Source organism: Rhincodon typus, chromosome 26, assembly GCF_021869965.1.
Source record: "Rhincodon typus isolate 14 chromosome 26, sRhiTyp1.1, whole genome shotgun sequence".
Lineage (NCBI taxonomy): Eukaryota > Metazoa > Chordata > Chondrichthyes > Orectolobiformes > Rhincodontidae > Rhincodon > Rhincodon typus.
Window position 1 is genome coordinate 7,118,022 of NC_063357.1, and position 19,898 is coordinate 7,137,919.

Consider the following 19,898-nt stretch of genomic DNA (forward strand, 5'->3'; position numbering starts at 1 on the left):
AGCCTTCCTGCTCCTCTGAAGCTGCTTGGCCTGCTGTGTTCATCCAGCTCTACACCTTGGTAACTCAATAAATGGGCACTGTTTATATCATGATTTCCAAGGATTTCTGTATTTGAAATGCCCAGAATTGGTTCCCGAGCTGTCAGTTGAACATGGGACCCAGGTTCAACATGCCACTCTTTGTTAGATTAGCTGGTTTCAGACCTAAGACCTAGGAGTGGAAGGAAGCCATTCAGCCCATCAAAACCACTGTGCTATTCAACGAGATCATGGCTGATCCCAATTCCACTTTTCTCATCTCTCCATATAACTTGAGGTAAGGGTCTCAGAATCCCTCCACAGTTCGATAAGGTGCTGCTACTCAACGCTGAACACTGTGCTGGACCTTGTTTACATGGAGACACTGGGGTTATGCTCCTCAAAGCAGGGAATAATAAAGGGAGATTTCAAAACCCTTTAAGGTTTTGATAGAATAAGTAAGGAGAACTAGTGGCAGCAGAGTTGCCTTAAGGACATTGACAAAAGCACCGTATGTGATGTGAGGAAACATTTATTCACACACCAAGTCATTATGATCTGGAACATGCTGCCTGAATGATGCAGTATCAATGCTTCCTTTCAAAAAGGCATCAGACAAATACTTGATGCAAAAGGTTTGCAGGGTTATGGGGAAAGGGTTCAGAACAAAACTGTTGGATAGCTCTTTCAAAGAGCTGGCAAAAGCACCTCAGGCTGAATGGCCTGTTTTTGTAAACAACACATGCTGGAGATCACAACAGGTCAGACAGCATCCATGGAGAGAGAGCAAGTCTAGACTCGAAATAGTAGCTTGTTCTCTCTCCATAAATACTGTCTGACCCGCTGTGATCTCCAGCATTGGTTGTTTTCAGTACAGATTCCAGCACCTGCAGTAATTTGCTCCTACCAGTCCTATATCTGTTTTGTATTCTTCTATGATCAGACCATAATTCATGCTCACCTTAAGGAAGACAGCAAAGAGCAGTTTGTGTTCTGTGTCTCACCTGGTGCTTTCAAGAAATGGGAGTAGCGGAACAAGAAAAGGTGCTAAAAATTGGTGGCAAAATGAATGAGGAGAAAGGCCAATAGATCCCCTAGGCCTGAGGCTAAATGTTAATAAACCTCTCATTTACATCTGAAGATAGGGAAAAAAGTAGCTAAAAAGATAGTGGATGCTTAGGTAGTAATTGTTCAAGAAACCTTAGATTCTGGAACAGCCCGAGAGGTTTGGAAACTGCCAACGTAACACTCTTATTCAAAAAGGGAGGGGGACAAAAAAGAGGTAACTATAGGCTTAATGTCTGTCATTGGGAAAATGTTAGAGCCTATTGTAAAGGATGTGCTAGCACAGCATTTAGAAATACATCTTAAGATTAGGCAGAGTCATCATGGCTTTATGAAGGGGCCTGTCAAATTTATTAGAATTCTTTGAGGAGCTTTGAGGATAGATGAAGGGTAACCAGTAGGTGTAATATGTTTAGTTTTCCAAAAGGTGTTTGGTAAGGAACTGCATATAAGGTTACTTAATACAATAAGAGCCTGTAGAGTTGGAGGCAGTATATCAGCATGAGTAGAGGATGAGGTTAACTAATAGAGGACAAAGAACTGGGATATGGGGATGATTCTCAAGATGGCATCCTGTAACTAGTGGAATACCACAGGGATCAATGCTAGGGCTGCAATTATTAACAATATGCGGTAGTGACTTGGATGAGGAAAGTGAATGTACTGTAGCCAAGATTTTGGATGACACAAAAATAATTGGGAAAGCAAGTAATGGGGACAACAGAAAAAGACCGCAGCGGGGTATAGACAGGTTCAGTGAATGGGCAAAATCTTGGCAGACGGAATATAATGTGGAAAAATACGAGGTTTATGCAAATTGGCAGGAAGAATAGCGAAGTAGAATATTATTTAAATAGAGGATGACTGCAGAAAGTTACGGAGCAGAGGGATGAAGAGATCCTTGTCCATGAATCACAGAAAGGTAGCACCCAAATTCAGCAGGGATAAGGGGAAAGCAAATGGAATGTCAGCCTTTATTTCAAAGGGAAAACAATATGAAAATAAGGAATAAATACAGAATGTACTGGAGAAACTCAGCAAGTCAGGCAATATCTATGTAGAGAGAAAAATAAAGTTAACATATTGAGTGCTGTATTCAGCATTGAGTCATACCGGAGGAATTGTCTTAAGAGGAGTGGTAAAGTATGTTGGGCTTGTACTCATTGAAGTTTTAAAAAATAAGAGGTGATCTTATTGAAACATATAAGGTTCTCAGGGGACTTGACAGGAGAGATGTTGAGAGGTTGTTTCCCCTTGTGAGAGATTGTAGGACAAAAGGACATAATCTCAGAGTAAAGGATCATTATTTAAGACAGGGATAAGGAAGAATTTCTTCTCTCAGAGGGTTGTAAATGTGTGGATTTCTTTACCCTGGAGGCTATTAAGGTTGGGTTGTTAAGTATATTCATGGCTGAGAGAGACAGGTTTTTGCACAGTAAAGGAAACAAAAGATTATAAAGAGAGATCAGAAAAATAGAATTGAGGATTATCAGATCAGCAATGATCTCATTGTGTGGCAGAGTGTTTTTGATGGGCTGAATGGCCACTTTCTGAGGTCTTATGGTCTCTTGAAGCATTATGCAAATAGTCCACCTAGGGAAGAGGCCATATTAGATGTGGCATTGGGGAATGAGAGTGGTCAGGGGATTTAAATTTCAGTGAGGGAACATTTTGAGAACATGATCAAAATTTCTTAACTTTTAAGTTACTTATGGTTAAGGATAAGATTAGTTCTTGAGCGAAATATCAGGTGGGGGAAGGCTCATTAGCACAATCCTAGGCAGGAACTGGGGAATGTAGACTGGGGGTGGCAGTTCCAGGGTAAATCCACATCTGTCATAGGACTCTTTTAAAGGCCACTTGATTAGAGTTCAGGACCAGCAAGTTCCTGTGAAAATGAAGAATAAGGATGGTTATTCATCACAATAACTCCTCTGATCAGTTCTCAACCCAGTATCATCCATGAGTTCAGAAAGAAAGGAATGAGAATGGAATGTAGAAACTCTGATGAATTTCATCATAATTAATTATTTAAAAACACTAAAATGGCATGAAATGATCATAAGACTATTTTCAAGAAATGTAGGTCAGATAGAGCGTAGATCTTGCTCTGATAGCTTATTAAAGGTCTCAGTGTAATTATTGCCTTTCAATCACTCCCCATTGCTTATTATTTTGCATTTATTTCACCCACAATTCTGAGGGTTATACATTAATATCCTTAAATAAAACTAGCCCAAACATTCTCACGGCCAACTTGCTGACATCAGTTCACTTTCTCTTTTCTGTTCATTTCTTGCACCACGATAACTCAGTAAGTGCTTAACCATCAATTGCAAATTTCTCTAGTTTATCAACTCCTAGATAAGGACAGGGCTGCAGTCAATTATTCTACAACTTACCCCCGCCCCTAAATCCTGCTCCCAACTCCCCAGCCAGCATTTCATAACCATTTAGGTAAGTTCTTTAAATGTGTGGTCACTGCTGCAATGTAAGAAATTCAGCAGCCAATTTTCACACACCAAGCTCCCATGTGAAAAAAAGCAATAATCAACAGGTCAGTTATTTTAGCCAAAGTTAAAGCAAAATATGGAGGATGCTGAAAATCTGAAATAAGATCAGAGAATGCTAGAGAAGCTCAGCAGGTCTTCTAGTGTGGCATAGTGTCTCAGTGGATAACACTACTGCCTCAGAGCACCAGGTACCTGGGCTCAATTCCACCTTTAAACGACTGTCTGTGTAGAGTTTGCACATTCTCCCCGTGTCTGAGTGAGTTTACTCCAGGTGCTCTGGTTTCCACCCACAGTCCAAAGCTGTGTGGGTTAGGTGGACTGGCCACGCTAAATTGCCTGTAGTGTCTGGGGATATGCAGGCTAGGTGGGTTAACCATAGGCTCTTCAGAGGGCTTTATGCACTGAGCAGCCTGCTTCCGCACGGTAGGGATTCCATGATTTTGTCTGTGGAGAGATAAAAGTGGAGTTAATGTTTTGAGTCCAATGACTCTTTGAGATTCTGGTTCCCAATTCTGAAGTAGAATCAGATCGGACTCGAAATATTAACTCTCTCTGTCTTTCTCCTTGGATGCTGCTAGACCTGCTGAGTTTCTCCAGCCATTTCTGTTATCATTATTTGTCCTAGCGATGTTGGAATGAACAGTGAGGAGAATTCTTTAGGGTCTTCATCAAAATGTGCCATGGGGTCATATTTACATGTGGCTGAGAGGTCAGATACAGACTCAGTTTAACGTTTGAGGAACACAGCAGGCCAGGCAGCATCAGAGGAGCAGGAAAGTTGATGTTTCGGGTTGGAAACCTTCTTCAGATGCTCCTCCGATGCTGCCTGGCCTACTGGGTTCCTCCAGCTCCACACTGTGTTATCTCTGACTCCAGCATCAGTAGTTCTTACTGTCTCTCAGTTTAATGTTTTATGTGAAGGACAGCACCTCTGATGGTGCAGCATTCCTTCAGTACTGCACTGGAGCATAGGCTAAAATCTCTGGAGTGGGATTTGAATCCACAACATTCAGAGCTAACAGTGCTACCCACAAAGTTACAGCTGAGGTTGACTAAACTTATTTCTAATATCCTTCCAGTGTTCTGGAATAAATGTCTTCTGAACACCTTCCTCCTTCTGAAAAATCTGATACAGTGAAGAGTCATCAGCTGGAAAGAGACAGCAGAAACAAAGATTTAACATGAGTTCACATAATTATGAATGCATTCTTCAGATTTGCAATAAGATTAAAAGACACCAAGGATCAATGAACAGTTCAATCCTCTTAATTGGCATCTCCTGTTAGATATTAACCTGCTTAATGTGTTTTTAATTAGCATTGTACTGTTTGTATCTGTTCCATTTTGAAGACGAATGTTAAGGTTGACTGGTAACAATGAGCAGCTCTGCACGAGCTAAAATTCAACAGTGTAGGTTCTGCCTTTGTCATTAAAGCATCAAAGGTGCTGCCAGACCAATTGTTGTATCCTTTTGCTAGACAACAAAGGGATGTGAGACATGAGCGAGACTATGTACTGGGCAGACAGGTGGTACAGACTGCACAGGGTGACCAGTAACTAGTAACTCACACCAATGGTTGGTTCTGTAACTGAGGACTGGGCTGGTGGGAGTGTCATTTTTTAATTCATTTGACGTAGATACCACTGGATGGATCAGAATTTATTGACCAGCCCTTATTTCCCAGACGGTGGATGAGGGTCAACCACGTTGCTGTGGGCGTCAGGCTACACATAGGTCAGGCAAGGATTTCCCTCCTTAAAGGGCATTAGGGAACCAGATGGGCTTTAGTGACATTCAATGAGGTTACACAGTCAACAGAAGACTGGCCTTTAATTCCAAACTTTTAATCCAATTTAACTGCCCTTCAGGATGGAACTCGAACATTAGTGTGGGGTCCTGGGTTACTAGCCCAGTGACATTACCACAACACCACAATCATACATCTGGTCAGAAAAAGCAGGAACCAGACTGAAGGGCAGACCGCTGTGGAGACACTGTGAGTCAGTCCATCCACCTAAAAACACCTCGAGTTACGGGATATTCCCAGAACTGAGATGGGTCTGTTACATACTGACCCGATCGCAGGAGCTGCTCCATGGTTGAGGGACACCTGTGTGTTATGATTTCAGGCACGAAACCTCCAAACCATTATGTTCCCGATTGATAAGGAATGAACTAGCTCCCCTGCTTTATTAAGATCCTCCCTCAATCAGTCACAACAAGATTAATTTCAAAAAGGGACAAAAACACAGGTTGCTGGAAAAATTCAGCAGGTCTGGCAGCATCTGTGGAGAAAAAAATCAGAGTTAACATTTCGGGTCTGGTGACCCTTCCTCAGAACCTCAGTTTCTGAGAAACTGGACATCACTGGACCTGAAACATTAACTCTGATTTTTTTCACAGATGCTGCCAGACGGGCTGAACTTTTCCAGCAACTTGTGTTTTTGTTCCTGATTTACAGTATCCACAGTTCTTTCGGTTTTTAATTTCATAAGGTCCTTTTCTTTGTGGGATACCTCTTCCCAGCCCAAAAATATTTATGTTTTAAAAGGAGGCTACTCAGACAGGCTTTCTTCAGTTAAAGATTGAGAGAGTTTATTTGCTACTATACAGTGAGAAAAAATACTTTATGGTAATACACATTTACATGGACTAGAAATGAGGGACGAGACCAAAAATTTATCAATTAAGAAAAGGAAAATATGTATCAGTCTTTGGCTTGTCCATGATAAATAGATTGTGAAAGGTTGTGGCTATTAAGGTAGATGATTCTAGTAGCACTGACTTTGTCAGTTGAGTAGCTGTTTCAAGATTCTTCGTTCTGCCGTTAGCTGAAAGGAGTTTGTCTTGTTTCCTTCAACAGTGGTTTATTTTGATTGACTTGCTTGCCGTATCAGAGAGAGACCTTATTTCTTTTTATCTGCACATGCAGGTGTGTCAAGTTGATGTTCTCAGCTATGCCTCTTCATGATACACTTTTAATACAGTAGAACCTGAATCCCAAGTTAGCACATTTGCCCACTAACACTCTCTCATGTAGAGACCAGTGATTATAGTTGGCTTTTTAAGCTTTCTTTCTTGTGTATTCCTGGGAGGATAAAGCACATCCAGAACATCTTTCAACTTGTATCATATCCGTAGTCTGGGACAACATCCACAGGAAATAGCCTGCAACTGATAGATGGTTATTAGCTCCTTGTTATCTCGATAGTGACAGGAAGTCACAGCTCAGTTTGTGAATGACATCTCTCCCTTTGAAACATTGCTCTCTAGAATTTCTTTGACACTATTTAGGCGTGAAATTCCATGGTACCTCTCAGGACTCAGCGTAAAACACTTGCGCATATTGAAGCCAAGCACAGAATTTACATTCTTCATCACGTTTTATCCAGTATAACTTTCTTTCTTAATGAAAAAGGTACTTAAAAGTTTAATATGTCCATTTGGGGTTTTGATCCTTTGTCTTGATACGGTGTATGAAACCAACAAGGTGAATCACAAGCTGTTTGTGTGACAGACAAGACAGTATTCCAGCATTGGGAACATATCTCTTCTTCTGCAGAGAAATGGGATGAGCTGAATGCCACTCAGCAACTAACTACCTCACTGGTGAGATGTCTTATAGCCTCACAGGAGCCGAAGAATCCAAAACAGTTTTAAAGAGGCTCCTATATCCCATGCATTAACCTGAGATTTACCTTCTTTCAGGGACTGACTGCTTTTGCTGTGCGTTTTCAGATTCTCAATGTATTTTTTTCTTCGTTTCTAATCCCTTGTCGTGGTCACTTTTCTGATAAGGGAATCAACGTTAAGTAGCTGGTAGAACTGCATCTGCTTTGATCGACCATTTGATAGACAGTTCCTAAATCCTAAGGTTCAATACTGCTTAACTGTCCCTATTGACAAGAAGGGAAAAAAATCTCCATTTGATTCTCACAGGTTGCCAGGCACTTTCTGGTTACATGTTCTTACAAAATGTAGAGTGAAACTGCTCATTTTGACAGAGGCAGAGAGAACAGAGGATAGAGATTGAAAGTGGTTTTTCTTCCCAGGCAGTTTCCGGGGATCGAGGGTGACTACTTTCTTCCAGTCTGGAGTTGGGGGTCCTGAGTCCAATGTTGGGTCTGCACAGTCCTCCGCAGGTGCAACAGTGTTGTACTTGAAGTGCTGGGTGGGATGTTCAGGTTAACGATCACACTCTCCCCTGTTTGGGCCTCCCTCTGAGCCTGTTAGAGACACTTGGCACCTTCACAGATGCTTCTTTTCCACTTTGGGCAATATTGAGGAAGAGATTAAAAATGAGGAACGCTTCAGTGTCACCGTGGTATGGGGCCACACACTCATTCTCTCGGTAAAGTTTCTGTTTTAGTGTGTGTGCTGCCAAAGACAGTGGCAAAAGATCCAGACAGGACACCCAAAGGTGAGAAATCAAATTATTTTTTACCCAGGGAGTATTTGGGATCTGGAATACACTGACTGAGAGTGTGGTGGAGGCAGGTTCAATTGAGACTTTGAAAAAGAAACTGGAGAAGCACTCGACAATTAAGCAAAAATTTTGAAGAAAGGGCAGGGATGTTGATCTAGCTGCATTGCTTTTTCAGAGGGCTTTTGGAGGTTTGATGGGTTGAATGGCAGCATGTTGTGTTGCAAAATGTTGCCATAGGCCTATTGGACCATAGGGCTGCTCTTTTATTAGAGAGAGAGAGAGACATATAACTGGTAGCAGTTTAACCTGAGGGATACCACTCCTCAGGTGAAGGGACAGGTTGAGAAAGAGAGTCCTACATGATAACCTCAGCCAGGATGGGAATAAAACCCATGCTTTGGCTTTGCAAACCAGCTGTCCAGCCAACCAAGCTAACCAACCCCCATCTGTGTTGCAGCTACTCTATAATTGTAGTCGATCATCATCTATTGTGACTCTCAGTCCTGCATCTTAAAGGATCTGCAATTGTTTTGTTACTCATTCGCACAACGCAGGCATTGCCGGCTGGACCAGCAAACGTTGCCAATCCCTAGTTGCTCTGGAAAAGACAGCTCCCCTCCGCCTTCTCAAGGGCTACTAGGGAAGGGCAATAAATGCTGGCTCAGCCAGCAATGCCTACATCCCGTGAATTAATTTTTAAAAATACAAGCAGCCTGGAGGTTGGCACAGCTTTAGGTGAAACTGGGATGTGCCAGGGGATTAATAAGAATTTGGTGCAGCTCAAAATCACAGGAAAAAAAAACTAAAAATATCAAACAGAGTAACATAAAGAAGCAAAGTTGGGAAAAGTCTCTGTGACCCGTTGAACTTGTCCCACCTAGACATCATGCAGCCACGTACACCATTAATTACCCCACCCCATCTGTCAGACGTTCACCAGGGAGAGGTTAAAAAAATCTGTGCTACTTAGGAAATTTATCCTTAAATCCCTAAGACAATCAAGTAAAGCACCAGTGGACTGCAGTAACCTATAAATTCTTCTAACCCTGGAACACTCACAACTTTCCCTCTACAGCCTGTAAGGGGGTATACAATTAGCAGCTTAGCTCCACCAGTAACACTCTCATTCTCAGTGCCTTGTGAGTTTAAGCCCCAGTCCAAGGCTTGACTACACAATCAAGGTAAACACTCCACAACATGACACAGTCTCTACCTTTTGAGTTCAGGTAAACCCTGAAAGAGCCAGCGCAGTATTTTGCAAAGCGCAAGTTCTCTTTTGGCTCATGCATGTCAGTCCTTCATCAATCTGATCCAGCTAAAATGTATTGATTAATCATTTATCTCATTGTTGCTTGCAGCCTCATAGTGCCCAGGCATTTGGCTTTTGCCCAATTAACAGCGGCCACTACTTTTCCAAAGGAATTAATTATGTGATTCACCTTGAGAGACAACATCCAAATTCCAAATATTTTTCAACACGTGGCTGTGCCTCCTGTCTCCGCACCATGCATTTTTTTTTCATCTCTGTACCCATTGGTGGCCAATCAAGGAGTGGCAATACAAACAAGAGTTGCCATCCTGGTTTCAGACAGGGGAATGAGGTTAAAGTTATCTTCATATATATTGGTAAATGACTCAGACATGAATGTGTTGTATTAAAACCACACTGCATAAGAAAGACCCAAGGTTTGAATCCTAATCATAGAGTTGTATAACACTGATGGAGGTATTTTGGCCCAACCTAGCCATGCCAGCCATTGAGTGAGGCCAGGCAGCGTCAGAGGAGCAGGAAAGCTGATGTTTCAAGTTGGGATCCTTCTGCAGAAGAAGTTTTCTGAAGAAGTGTCCTGACCCGAAATGTCAGCTTTCCTGCTCCTCTGATGCTGCCTGGCCTGCTGTGTTCCTCCAGCTCTACACCTTGTTATCTCTGACTCCAGCATCAGCAGTTCTTATTATCCCTAGCCATTGAGTGAGCTGTCCAATTAGTCCCATTCCCCTCCTCTTTCCCCATAACCCTGAGAAACTTCACTTTTTCACTATCTATCCAGTTCCCTTTTGAAAGCTATTGTTGAATCAGTTTTGCTCACCCAGTTTAGGCAGGAAATTTGTGATACTAAAATGATTTATAGTTGAATATTTGGTTGACCTGTGCTGACTGTGTGGATATAACAATTAAGTGTAGTACCTATACACTAAGGAGGGGTCCTGTGTCCCAGCATGGATTCAAATCCCACTTGCTCCAGAGGTATGTTATAACATTCTGAATAGGTTGGTCAGAAAATTTCTTTACACACTGAGGAAATGCTACAATTTTACATTACTACAACAACAATTGTTATAAGGTCTGTGAGCATAGGTGTTGGTTAAGATCAAGAGCAGCTTGGCTGTGATGCTTCTCATAGTGAAACAGCCAATTGAGGTAAATTGCATGAGACTTCGATTCCATCATATCAGTCGTGAGTTGCAAATTGCAGTAAAACCTGGCCCCATCTCATCTCTGGAACCTTCACTGCCTCAATACCTTTGATTTCCTTTCCTCCCTCTGACATATTCCACCATCAGCATTGGCAGAACCTTTTGGTCACCTCTCTAACACACAAATGAGGATGTAGGCCACATGAGTCTGCTGTGCCATTCTTAGAATCATAGAATCCCTATTATGTGGAAGCAGACCATTCGGCCCATCAAGTCGACACTGACCCTCTGAAGAGCATCCCACCCAGGCCTGACCCCCTGCCTATCCCTGTATTGTGACCCTGCATTTCCCATGGCTAACACACTGAGCCTGCACATCCCTGGACACTACAGGCAATTTAGCATGGCCAATCCACCTAAACTGCACACCTTTGGACAGTGGGAGGAAACCAGAGCACCTGGAGAATGTGCATACTCCGTACAGACAGTCACCTGAGGGAGGAATTGAACCCGGGTCCCTGGTCCTGTGAGACACAGTGCTAACCACTGAGCCACTGTGCCACCCATTCAGTAGGATCTATTTGTGCTCCAAATTCCACCTTCTCATCCATGCCCTGATAACCTTAATTAACATTAATCTATCCTTCTCTGTGTCAAAAAAATGCCTGATATTCAGATCTTATTCCAGTATACTGGGATTCTCCTTTTGAACCCTTTTACCTAACTGCATCTCTCTCCTTCTACCAAAACAAGGCATCCGCCTCCCCCCCCCTCTATTTATTTCAGAATCCCCTTCCCCTCCCCCATTTCTGAAGAAGGGTCCAGACCCGACATGTCGGATTTCCTGGTCCTCTGATGCTGCTTGGCCTGCTGTGTTCATCCAGCTCTACACCTTGTTTTCTCAAAAACCTACTTCTTATGTCAAAGATCAATTTCAGCTCATCTCCTCTCTCCTCCCTCGATGTGAATTCTTCCTACTCTGTCTCATATCCAAACCCTGAGGGTGGGCTTGTGGGATATTGTCCCATGAAACACATTGTTGAGTCAAAAGTCCACACACTAGATCGTGGGAAAGTCACAACACAGAAGCATGCTAATCAGTTTGCTGCGTCTGTGGCATTAACTTTCTCCATGAGTTCATCTGGACTGATCTCCCTCTCTTTGATCTCCCTGTGCCCTTTCATAGAGAAAGAATTTAGTTCCCTCTTACATGTAGTCTTGAGACATTCAAGCTGAAAAGACCCGTGAAGCGTGGTGACTTTGCAAGCTAGTGGAGAATTAATGCTGGCCCTGAAATCACACCATTGCAACAGCGACTGCCTGCATCAGGAGCATCTTCAAATATTGACACAAATAGGGACAAGGTGCCACAGCCTTGGATTTCAAACATATTATAAAAGAAAACTTTTTTTTTGCGAACACAAATTGCATTGGCAAAGTCCCTTATTAATGACTTGATAAGAAGTTCTATTCAGGCGCAAGAATTTATAGCATTGGTTCTTTTTAAGGTCAATTCCTTGCTGTAATAAAGAAAAGGTAAAAAATTCTATCTCCATTGAATTCCCATTTGCTCGAGATAGGAATTTGCCATTAATCTTAATCAAACAAATCATCCAATCTCTAGAAGGTCTTTCTCTCCCAGTTTATTTTCTTCTCTTTCAAATGGCCTTCGGTCGTTCTGCAATACCTTGGAATAACAGGGCTATCAAATATTAACTTGAATTTCATTCTCTTCCATAATAAAAAGAGGCCGCTGTCTGAAGTTGGAAGCATATCCTGTTATTCCTTCAGGAATAGATACATACGCTTAAACCGACTGGTGTAATCATGATTCAATTAGAAATAATGAAATCCTTCAAAATACCATGCTACAGTTTTTTATTACAATCAATATTTTGCTTTTTCAGGTTTCATATGTGTTTTCCCATTTCCTCCCCTTGACTAAATCTCACTCACACTGCACCTCGCTCCTGGGCAGTGGAGATAAAGGTGTGAAGCAGCCCAAGAGTTACGGGTGAAATTAGGATATAAGGCGTACTTTCTTTGATTTGGTGCAGGGGAAGACTTTGACTTGAAGTCACTAGGGTGCGCGAAGTCCACATGGAGTCCACATGCAACATGGAGGACTCCACCAAGTCCTGCCAATGCTATCAGTCTGTATCCTACTCTGGTAGCTATATCAAAGGCAGGCAACAGCAATGTGGCACTATCACTAGCTTATTAATCTAGAGACCCAGGTAATCACCTGAGGGAAAAAAACAGAAGTGGCCGGAAAAGCTCAGCAGGTTTGGCAGCATCTGTGAAGAGAAAATCAGAGTTAACATTTCGGGTCCGGTGACCCTTCCTCAGCTCTATTCACAGATGCTGCCAGACCTGCTGAGCTTTTCGAGCAACGTCTGTTTTGGTTCCTGATTTATAGCATCTGCAGTTCTTTTGGTTTTTATTTAGTATAATACTCTGAGGAGCTGGGTCCGAATCCTGCCATCGCCAAGGGTTGAAGTTTGAATCTCATAATATCTGGAATTGAGACACTGAGAATGATTATTGTTGGAAACCCCCATCTGATTCATTAACGTTCTTTACAGAAGGAATTTGTTGGGCTACAGGTGACTGCAGACTCATAGCAATGTGTTTAACTCCCAACAATAAATGCTGGCCCACCAGTGACGCCCACGTCCCATGGATGAACTTCTTAAAAATCCTTCCAGTCTGAAGTATTGACACAATGCAAATTGATAACAGTTCTGCACACTCCTGTAAATAATGGTACATTCCTCACAACCATCTACGAATAATGATGGACCCTTTGGGTTCACGTGGACGTTTCGAGGGGTACCTGTAAATATTGATATACTCCAGGTGGAGGCAGGCAGGACTCCACAGTATATATCGAAAAACACCTAGAAATAGTGAGTGAGTGCTGGGAGCCCTAGCAAAGCAGATATCCTCATGAATGCATCTGCAAATATTGATACATTGTAGGAGAACTCTTGCTCCAACTGCAAGACAGGCCAATGATAGCAGAAAATGTGTGAAAATGTATGTACTTGTTATTCAGCAAGTTCAGAAGGACACAGATTACTCCTCATGATTCAAAGTAACTTCAGTCAAATAATCTGATTTTTGTTTTTGCATTAATTTCTTACTTTTCTGGCTCCCTTTAAGTGTTTAATTCACACCATTGGGCAACTGTGGGTTTCATAATGTTGTGACATGATGTATTCAGGACTCTAGTAATGGATACATTGGAAATTGCATTGACTAGTCCTCCAGGACCTTTTATAACCACCTAAGAGGGCAGTTAGTGTGTGGCAACCCCTTGGAGAGAGGGTGATACTTGCTCATGGAATGAACCTATGAGGGCTTCTTTTAACCATAAGGTTCTGGATGACCACTTATCTGTACCTATGGCCTGCCATTAGCGAGATTTACAGGTCAATTGTTTGTCTGTTTGGCAGCATTACAACACAATCCTGTGGCCATCTAATACCTGAGGCTGGACTTGAACACAGAACCCTAGGAACACTACCGGCTGTGCCACAAGACCTCCACAAGAGGATGGTTTACCATCACTTTGAAAAGAGGGCATCTCTGGCCATGTAGCTGCCCCTTAATACTGACACTGCTGAGGTCATCAGCTCATAAGCTGCAGAAAGGACAGCCAAGTGAAACAATTTGGAGGACTCACTGACAATCTGTTAGCAATGGAACGGCTCTAATAACCAACTCCAACTCCCAACACTTAGGCTGGCTGTTAGGAACATGGAGGCAGCTCCTTTTTGCAGTCCAGACGAAAGAGGCTGTATCCCCCAAAGACTGAGTCGAGGGCAAGAGATGCTGAAGACAAAACACGAGAAATATAATTAGTACTTGACCATTTGGCCCTTCGAGCCTGCTCTATCATTCAATGTGATCATGGCTGACCTTCAGTATCATAGAGTCATAGAGTCATACAGCACGGAAACAGACCCTTCTATCCAACCAGTCCATGCCGATCATAATCCCAAACTAAACTAATCCCACCTGCCTGCTATAAGAGATAACAAGGTGTACAGCTGGATGAACACAGCAGGCCAAGCAGCATCATAGGAGCAGGAAGGCTGATGTTTCGGGCCTAGACCCTTCATCAGACCCTTCATCACCTGCCTGCTGCTGGCCCATATCCCTCCAACTCTTTCCTACTTATGTACTTATCCAAATAGCTATTAAACATTGTAATTGTACCCACATTCACCACTTCCTCAGGAAGTTCGTTCCACACGTGAATCACCCTCTGTGTAAAAATTTTCCCTCTCATGTCTTTTATAAATCTCTCTCTTCTCATCTTAAAAATGTGCCCCTTAGTCTTGAAATCCCCCATCCTAAGGAAAAGACACCAACTATTAACTCCATCTATACCTCTCATTATTTTATAAACCTCTGTGTTCAAGTCCAGGCTCAGGTATTAGATGGCCACAGGATTGTGTTGTAATGCTGCCAAACAGACAAACAATTGACCTGTAAATCTCAACTGTCTATGCTCCAGTGAAAATAATCCCAGCCTATCCATCCTTTCTTTATAACTCAACCCTTCCATACCTGGCAACATCCTGGTAAATCTCTTCTGAACCATCTCCAGCTTAATAATATCCTTCCTATAACTGGGTGACCAGAAGTGGATACAGTTTCCAAAAGAGACCTCACCAATGTCCTATACAACCTCGGCATGATGCCCAAACTCCTATACTCAAAGGACTGAGCAATGCAGGCAAGGATGCCAAATGCCTTTTTAACCATCCTGTCTAGCTCCACTTTCTTGTCTGCTCACATTATCCCCCAGAGACCAAAAACTGTGTGCCAAGCCTCAAATATATTCATTGATGTAGCATTCGCAATCCTCTGAAGCAGAGAATTCCAAAGATTCACAGCACTCTGAGTGAAGAAATTTCTCATTGCATTCCTAAATAATTGGTCCTTTATTCTGAGTATGGGTACCTGTGTTTTAGATCCCCTGACCAGCCAATACAATCTTTCCGTGTCTTCTCCATCGAGCTCCTTCAGAACCTCGAATGGTTTAATATGATCGCCTCCCATTCTTTCCAGGAAATGTCAACCTAATTTGCTTAGCCTCCCGTTGTTGGACAACCTCCACAACGCAGAGACTAATTTAGTGATCCTTTGCTGCATTGCTTCCAAAGCTAGCACGGTAATCTTCCCAGCGCCCGGCATACACCGGAAACGGGTGGAATGTTGTTGGGGTGGGGGATTGCGTCAGCTAGTTACATTTACCAGTTTCATCAGAAATACAAATGGTGAATGGGAAACCTGACTCATCACTGCCACAGATGACAGAGGACATCTCTAAGATAATAGTTTCCCCCAGTCTGCCTCCTAGGGCCTGGGGACCCTCATTTGGTTCTAACATCATGGTTCCAAATCCCTCATCAAACTCCTGTCTGTGTAGAGTCATACAACACAATGGGAGCCATGTGGCCCATCATCCCTATGGCAGTCTATTTCAAAGGATATCCCACTCTCCTTGCTTCTTGCCCATAACCCTAAGTGTTTTCGCTGTTGAGTATCTATCTAATTCTCTTTTGTAAGTTATTATTGAATCTGCTTCCACCTCCCTTTCAGGCAAGTCATAACAAACGTAAAATAATTCTCCTCATCCTTTCATCAAACTGGTCTTGCATCCAAATTTTGAGTAGTTTTTGCCCTTTTACCTTGGAGACTCCTGACCTCATTGGGAAGTCATTCTTCTGTCTGTTTCTTGTTAACAGAGTTTCCTCTGTCAACAGAACTCCCCAAGGGAGACCATGCCCTTGTGGCATTATTACTGGACTGTTAATCCAGTAATATAGGTAATGCTCTGGGGACCTGGGTTCAAATCCCACCACAGCAGATGGTGGGGCTTAGAGTCTAAAGATGGCCATTATTGATTGTCAGGGGATTAAAAAAACCATCTGGCTCTCTAATCCCCTTTAGGGAAGGAAACTGCTGTTCATACCTGGTCTAGACCCCTGTATGTGACTCCAGATCCATAGCAATGTAGTTGACTCTTAACTGCCCCCTGGGATGGGCAATAAATGCTGGCCTGGACTGTGATGCCCTCATCCTATGAATGAATAAATACAAACAGCAGAAGGGAGTGTAAAATGGCTTTCTCTGTAGACATCCCCATTTTATTCATTGTCAGGGGGAGGAACAGCAGATAACTCAGATAGTCAGGTTCATAGGAGCACAGATCACAGGAGATTTTCTGGTCCACTCTCCCACAGCCTCTTGGATGTAGATGTGCACAGAGTCACTAGAGTGATGTGTAAATGGGCTGCAGTTCAGTGCAGAATCCCTAAAGACTTAGCCCTGCCTTAAAGAAAGGGCCACCATCTTCCTCCAGGGCCAGGATAGCTATTATTCTGGCTCAGAATGTTCCTGCGACATTTAATTTCTTGGCCACTGGCTCATAGCAAAAAGCAATGAGTAGTGTTGGATTAGTTTGCCACCCGTTCATGCTGATGGCAATGTGTTATCATCCTGTTGCCAGCACTGTCCATACCATTACACATGGAATTTGGTCATGTTCATTGATCAAGCTGACCATTAATTGTTATCAGATCACAGAGTCACTGTGAGTGTGTAGAGCTACAGGTTGTATTAACGTTGCCACTTAAGCCCCTACTCCCAGACCCACAAAATTACATCAATGTAAGAGGTATGCAGCCCCTAATCTCTAATATTGCTGCATGATTACTTTGTGTCCTTGTCATTTATCCTTCTCTGCCTTAGCTCATCCACTGCTGTCACTTTCTCCCAACCTGATTATTCCAATGTTCTCTTGAATGTCCTCTTACATGTCAACGAAAGCTCTACCAAAACACTGCTGCCCTAACTTTTTTAAAAGACCCTTTTGCCTGCCACTCCTGTGCACGTTAGGTCCTGAATTGGCAATATCTCTGATTTGAAATTTGGATCTGAGTTTTTGAATTACTCCACAGCCTCACCTGCTTCCTTCTATCTCTCTTCCTTCCTCTACCCTTACAACCCTCCAAGTACTCTGTCGCCTCCAATTCTGACTTCTCAAGCAACCCCGATTTCTACCACTCTGCCATTGGTGGGATTTGTGCAGATAGGTGGGCACAGACTCGATGGGCCATAGGGCCTCCTCAGGGCTAGATGACATTATGGTGGCCGTGCCTTCAGCTGCTGGGGGCCCTAAATTCTGAAATTCCACCTTAATTTCTCTCTCTCTCTTCCTTTAAGACAGTCCTTAAAAACAATCTCTATGACCAAGCTTATGATCACCTCTCCAGATGTCTTCATCTGTGGCTTGGTGCCTGACCTCTTTGTTGAGGTGTCTATGAAGTGCCTTGGGAGGGTTTACCATGCGGAAGGTGCAACATTGTTGAATGCAGGGAGATGCCATGAATTGTTGGCCCTTTGACAAGCAAACCTTTTCACAATCAAAGAGGGATGGATTGGCTCTCCATCTGAAGTCAAGATGGACCCAATTTAACAGCAGTTGCCCACAGTAACGTGGGTGATGATAGTGGAATGGGCCCTCCACTCACATACAGACGGAAATTAAAACTGAATGGGCTCGCTTATTTAGGCTGAAAGGCAATCTTTATCTGCCTGAATTATAAGAGCACCATCCAATGTGCTCCCAATGTTGCAGTGACCTGCTGTGTCCTCCAAAACTGTGCACTTGAGAAGAGGAATTGAAAATTGTAGCTCCCTAGAGAGGCAGTAGAGTCAGCGTTGAACAGGAATGTGAGCTTTCAGCAGCTAGAGCAGAATAACAGGCGATTGCTGAGGGAGAGAAACAAAGCAAACAGATGCAACACAGAGACTTGCAGTAACATCTGATCAGATTATAACTGTAACAACATGGATGATCCACTTCATTTATATTCATAACCCTTTAGCACACTCTATTCATCATTGAAAGAAGAAGCCCCATGAGGATCCCTAAATTGACAAAAATATTTTCGATTTCCCTTTCCCTTTGTGTATTCAATGAAAAAATAGAAACATTGCTGCCAACACTTTAACAAATGAAGAAAAACTGAATGGGGTAGAGGAACAAAGGGATCGCGAAACACAGATCATTAAAAGCAGAACTGCAGGTCAGAAGTACAATTATAAGTACAAACAAAGTACTGGGGTTTAATACAACTGTATTGTAGTCATTGTAATTGTGTACTGGTGCCTGGTCTAAGTGGACTTAGGGCATCTGTGCACAGTTCCTAAATCCATTCTATCGAAAGTAGAGAGAGGAACTGGTAAAAGTGCAAGAAAAGGTTACAAGGATAATGTCAAACTGTGAGTCTACAGCAATAGGAAAAGGTGAATAGTTAAGGGTCTTTAAATCAAAAAGAGACAATCTCTTGTATGATCAGTCACAGTCATATTGATTGGTAGAGCAGGCTCAGGGGCAGAACGGCCTACTCTTTACTGTGTTTCTCTGTTTGCAACAGAGGTATGGATGGATAGGACAGGGTAGATGTGGTGAGAAAAATTCCCAGAAGTAGGAGCCAGAGTAAAAAGATTGCGACTAATAAATCCCAGAAGTAAGTAAGGAGAAATGAGCTTCACATTCAAACCACTCAGAGAGTGGTGTTAATGTGAAGCTCTCTGCCATGGGAAGTGATTGGGACAAACAACTGGACAAGGATGTGGAACCAATGCACACAGAGGAGGAGATAAGGAGATAAAGAGCAGATAGGTGGATTTTTAATTAGTATTGGCCTGAAGGCTTATGGAGACTGAGTGGACTTCAGGCCAAGATGAGATCAGCCATGATCGTGTTAAATGACAGAGCTGAAATAATTCCATCGAGGCTGGAATTCTGTCACCAAGTCACCCTTTATTTACATGTGGAGAGTCCTTGACACTGATCCAGCTCCCTCAGAGCCAGCTCTCAGAGTGAACAGAACCTCTGACACTCCTGTTTGTATCTGTCAGCCAGGGCTCCCTGATTGGACCACATTAACAGCCCCAATCAGCCATCTCGTATTCTATGAGGTCCACTTGGCTGACCTTGTTACAATCACTACAGAGCAAACCAGCTGTGCTAAATAATCCTGCTCCTAGTTCTTATGTTCTCAAGGTTGGAGTTAAAGTATCGATTTGCTATGATCAAACTGAATGGTGGGACAGAGTTGAAGGGCTGATTGGCCTCCTCCTACATCAGTATATCATGCCAACAAGAGGCATGTGCTGTTGCCAGTCCTTGCAAGTTCTTTAAGGTTTCTAAGGAACCCTGTCTGAGCGGCCATGAAGAAAGGCAGTGGATTCTGACACCAGTCCACTGTCTGTTCCACACTATCAGAGAGTCATTGCAGTATCTTCCAACGAGTTGGTTGCTCTGGCAGCATCGACTCTTTCACAGTTTGACTGCTGAGATCATCCTCTCTACAATAATGAAGCCAGCGATTAATAATCCCACAGCTCTGCTCAGGAAGCTCCTTCTCCACTC

The 19,898-nt window shown here is 42.9% G+C and overlaps 1 protein-coding gene across 1 annotated transcript in view; it reads left to right on the forward strand.

Moving 5' to 3' along the window:
* Positions 1-269: 269 nt before the first annotated feature.
* Positions 270-19,898, forward strand: part of rtn4rl1b (reticulon 4 receptor-like 1b) — a 79,596-nt gene continuing 59,967 nt past the window's right edge. Inside the window, exon 1 of the mRNA XM_048612339.1 lies at positions 270-316. Coding sequence (XP_048468296.1) covers positions 270-316 — 47 coding nt within the window. The remainder of the gene's footprint in view (positions 317-19,898) is intronic.